Below are 4,656 nucleotides of genomic sequence, written 5' to 3' on the forward strand. Positions count from 1 at the left end.
GTACTAGGCACCCAAAGTCCAGCGATGGATTTACTGCCTCGGCACTCCTAAGCAGCACAGGACTCAACCGGCGACGTGCCTTTCCTGGCTCCGCTGACAAGGTTTGCGTTGCCGCTTGTATTTATGGGCATTTTTCTGTTAGGCAGGAGCCACGCCACGAGCAACCCGCCGGCGGTGAGCAAGCTCAGGGGTCAGGTTTTCCCGGCTGCAGAGTCATGAGCATTGCCTGATCTCTCACGGTTTGGGTTTTTTTGATAGACATTTGGTCTCCAAAAATCTAAGCTGCAAATCCAGGACTACTCCTCTGCTCTTCCAGCTGGTCCCGAGACGGAGCTGGGCGGAGAGCAGGTCCCCAAGGGGAGATGCCTCTTCCCTGGGACCGCCACGGCCTGAATCGAGTCGCAGCCCCTGTAAGAAGTGTAAGGAGGCTTTTGGTTTTGGTTTTTTTTGTAAATAGATGATTCTCCAACCTGAATCTACTACCTCTGCTGGCAAAGGAAGTTAAAGGGTTAAACAAGACCCGCCGAAGTATTTTTTTTTAAAGCTACGGGACTTATGCACTGAAACATAGAGAAACAAGTAGATTTTTAGCTTAGAAAGAGCTGAAAGCTGTTTCCTTCTATTACCCTGCTTGTACCTGGGCTGCACGCCTGCCGTCACCGTGAGCCGTGCCCCCAGAGCCTTGACCCGGCAGGGCACAGGACGAGCAAAGACCAAGAGCTCCCGGCCGGCGACAGACGTGCAAGGGCACCTCACACACAAGTGACTGGCAGCCCACGGTTTCTCGGAAATTGCACAAATCCGAAGCTGTTTTCTAGTAATTAGCCAGACCCTCCCTTCATGAGATGCTGGACACCAGATCAGCTCTCGCTCTGCCTGCTCACCCACCAGACTTCACGGCTCCAGGTCTGAGGAGCATCCGCACCAAGGGGACAGCGAGGGGGGAGGCGGGGGCAGATCTCCGGCCGAGGAAGCCAAGTGAGCGAAGCGGGAGCGATGTCCCAGCTGAAGATACGCTGAGTGGCGTTTGGAGGGGTTGGGCACATCTCGCTACCGCAGAGCCGGGCCATCAACCAGGCGTTCGAGCCCTTGGAGGATCCGTCTCCAGCACAGGGCAGCGCCAGAGCTCTCCAAGACTCATCGGAAATGCCTCTCAGCGTAGCAGGCGAAAGGTACACAAACCCAAAGTTAATTCACAGCTAAGTGGTTTATAACTGAGCCAAAGAAGAGCCAGGGATGCCTGTGAGACGTTCTGCTCTGCAGCTCTTCCAGACGGTTGGATTTTTCCAGCAGGTCATTTCCACGGTAGCAAGAGAAACGAGGCCGACTGCCCTCTCTTGCTACCAGCACTGCTACCACGGGCGGTACCACGTGTGTTTGCGAGGATGGATGACGGGTGAATGAGTGAGGGAAGGGACAAAAGCTATGCTTGAGCTTCATATGGTAACAGGCACCCTTCTCTATGTGCATTAATTCAGCGTGGAAAAAAAATCAAGTGTGTTTGTTATGATGTGCCTGTACTGCTGTATAAAGCTGCGTTACGTGTTTTGCTACGTTCAGATTGATGTGCTTCCAAAAAAAAATAATAAATAATACCAGTGTGTTCCAACCCGTGTTTGTCCTGGAGATCAGAATCTCCCAGACTCCTACGCCCATGGCTGCAGGAGGCTAAGCACTGTAAGGAAGTACTCCAAGTATTTCTAGCAAGTAAACCAAAGTTTAAAAACCCTTAAAAGACCTGGAACAGATTAAAATGAAAGTGACTGGGGGGTGATAAGCAACTCTCCATTGCAATATCTGAACACCAAGGTCTCAAAACAAGGGCCAGAGGGTAGAACAGAGGTAAGCAACAAGGTAAGTCTGAACGGCAGCGTCAAAACTGCACAGGACAGCTGGATCAGAGTTCTGCAGGGCGAGCTCCTGGCTCAGCCACGACGGAGAGTCCAGCAGAGCTTCAGCAGCAAGATATTCTAAACAGAACGAAAAATACGGGAACTCGCGAAGTCTAGAAGGCTTTGCTACAGGGAGAGGCTGAGAAATACAGTACCAGTGAGGAACAGCAGGAGTACAAATCTTTATTAAAAATAAGATCCTATAAAATAAAATAGGAAAGCAAAGGCCTTTTTCCACTCGCTTCCTCCCTGCATGCTTCTGTTGCTTCAGGTTACTTCCATGGCTTGAGTCCTTAACGAAGACTAGAGTTACAGCAAAGTCTATGCCGGAAAACAAGGAATTAGGCCAAGTAACACAACTGCATAGAGGCAACATGGAGAGAGAATTTTCTCGGCCATCTACAAAAAGGCAGACATCTCAGAGCATCTGTAAAGTGCCGGTGGATGGGAAGATTGGGAGGTGTCACATAACTCTTCCACACCTGGAAGAAAGAAAACTTGGGATGCAAATCACCTCACGCCTCCCTCAGCAGGCTGCTCTCAGGCCAAGCCCCACTGAACGCCCTGAACAGCGGCTGCTGAGGCACGAGACCAGGGAAGCCTTGCTCTGGCCTGTCCTCTCACTAACAGATCCCTCCACAGACAATTCAAAGTTTTGAGATCATCTTTTCCTGGAGGCAGCTCGCTTCAAGTCAATCCTTGAAAGCTCCAGCGTAAGTCTAAGGCACTGCCCAAAGCCCTCCACTAGCCAGAGGGTTTCGTACTCTGCCTTACCCGCTAGCTCCAGGTCACTGCACCAGTCTGTAGGTGATGTAGCGGCCCGCAGTCTCGCTCGGTCTTATGATCTTCACTACCTAGAAGGCCGACAAGAGGAACTAGTGAGGGAGAGAAGCTGGCGGCGAGTTTCCCCTGCAAAGCCTCCCTGCCTGACCCAGGCGCACACTCAGACCCAGACAGGGTGGCTGGAAAGCTGCGGCACCCAGCAGCTGCAGAGACAGCCGGCGCTGAGCTCCCTGCTTCAGCTGAGGGTGCAGCGTGGAAGTGTCGACCCCAGTGCAAGGGGAGGGGGAGATCACGGAGCGCAGGGCTGGCATCACATCTGCCCTCTGTTACCAGCTGACTCAGCAGGCAGCCAAGGCTGCTGTGTCCTTGCTAGATGTCTGCTCGGCTCGCACACATCCGCACCTGACCTGCAACAGCTTTTACATTTGAAATAGATACCTCTCCTGTCTCCAAGAGTTCTCAAATACTGTAGAGGACCTCCCCTCCTTGCCCTGCCCACAGGGAACTGCTGCCCGAGTCTCTCTCTCTCTTACCTGACCACGCTTTATTCCAAAGTACCGGGCCACAGGATCGCCGGCCTGTATCCTCGGGAGCTGGTTCTCTCTCAGCTTACTGCGCAGGGAGTCAAGGAGGAACTCGCCCAGCAGAACACACAACTGGCCCAGGTGCCCGTTCGTTAGCACAGCTCACGGAACAAAATAATAAACAGTCACACGCGGATGTATTCATTTTCAGCCCAAAGCAAGTATGCATCACAGCCAAGCAGGAAGGGAAGGAACAAACAAAGGATACTATCTGGCCAGTAGCTCAGTTACTTCTTCCTTTGTCATGACAACGTGCTCCGGGACCAACTGTAAACGACAGGGGACAGAGACTGTAAGATCAGAAAGCGAGAGAAAGCGACTGGCTCCTCACAGTGGCGAGAGAAGCAGCACGTTTGTAAGGAAGAAAACGACGACTGCGTCACTCCGCGCAGCCTCTCAACGGAGAGAAGGTCTCTGCGAGCAGCTCCAGCTGCAGCTCAGCACAAGACCGATCATCCCGCTCTTGGCTCCACTGCCTGACGCCGCTCACCTCGTGTTCTGTGATGTTGATCAGAAGCTCTTGCTGCAGGAACTGCTCCAGGATGTATTTGGGAGCCATATCTACCAGGGACTGGAAAGGACAAGGTCTGTCAGATGGCAGCACTGCTCTGGGACAGCCCTGCCTGTGATCAGATCCACTCCTCGACGAACACCAGTCACTGCAAGTGCGGGATCACCACACTTGTGCTCACCCAGATTCAGCTACACAGGCAAAGACTGCACAGATCTCTTGACCAGTGCCAAACATCCCCTTTTCTCTCGTCCACCTCCTGACTACTCACGGGCCCTCAGCTGTTCTTCTGGGACCAGAACCATTCGTTCTGGTTAAATACACTCTGACGTTAAGCAAGAGCCTGCATTAAGGTACAACAGGCTTTAGCAAAAGATTTTATCTGGAAGGAAATTCTAGGCTTTTATTTACCTAAAGCAGCACTGAAAAACGGGCAAAACATCCACCGTTCACAATGAGCCTCCGGCTTGGAGATAGCCTTCGCTTACGGTACTTTGTACCTGCTTTGCCGAAGGGGTCATGCCTTGCTGTACCACGATCAGCGCTCTGGTGATGTTCTCCTCCTGCATCCTCTGGCAGTACATCTTGATCGTCTTGATGCCAACCTTGGGCTCCTCTGCGAAAGGAGTCAGCCCCAGGGTTACAAAGACCCCTCTCTCGTTCCATTAACCCCTCCAGAAAGCCAAGCCAGCCCTGCTGCCGCTCAACAGGCTCTGCTCACCCGGGAAGAAGACGAACATCTGGTCGGTGGGATCGTCGTTGTGAGCCACCAGCACCGTCAGGTCCGTGCGCCGGGGCCGGCCCTCGCTGGGCTTGTCCCCGAACTGCGCCTTGAACTCCTCCAGCGTCTGATCCAGCTCGTCCTGGGTCACCAGGTAGCCCCGGT

At 53.0% G+C, this 4,656-nt stretch overlaps 2 protein-coding genes across 2 annotated transcripts in view; one reads left to right on the forward strand and one right to left on the reverse strand.

Moving 5' to 3' along the window:
- Nucleotides 1–393, forward strand: part of HMHA1 (histocompatibility (minor) HA-1) — a gene marked incomplete at its 5' end in the record, with an annotated part of 12,567 nt that extends 12,174 nt beyond the window's left edge. The window contains 1 exon segment of the mRNA XM_009709944.1: nt 317–393. Within this exon segment, the coding sequence (XP_009708246.1) occupies nt 317–393 (77 nt within the window).
- A 2,287-nt stretch (nt 394–2,680) lies between these two features.
- Nucleotides 2,681–4,651, reverse strand: POLR2E (polymerase (RNA) II (DNA directed) polypeptide E, 25kDa; the record flags this gene model as incomplete). Its single annotated transcript, XM_009709945.1, has 6 exons — nt 2,681–2,746; nt 3,209–3,287; nt 3,468–3,526; nt 3,750–3,830; nt 4,271–4,386; nt 4,492–4,651. Coding segments are annotated over 6 exons (561 nt in total), but the record flags the coding sequence as incomplete, so codon positions are not given.
- Nucleotides 4,652–4,656: the final 5 nt, after the last annotated feature.

Source organism: Cariama cristata, unplaced genomic scaffold (genome assembly GCF_000690535.1).
Source record: "Cariama cristata isolate BGI_N322 unplaced genomic scaffold, ASM69053v1 scaffold24011, whole genome shotgun sequence".
NCBI classification, from domain to species: domain Eukaryota; kingdom Metazoa; phylum Chordata; class Aves; order Cariamiformes; family Cariamidae; genus Cariama; species Cariama cristata.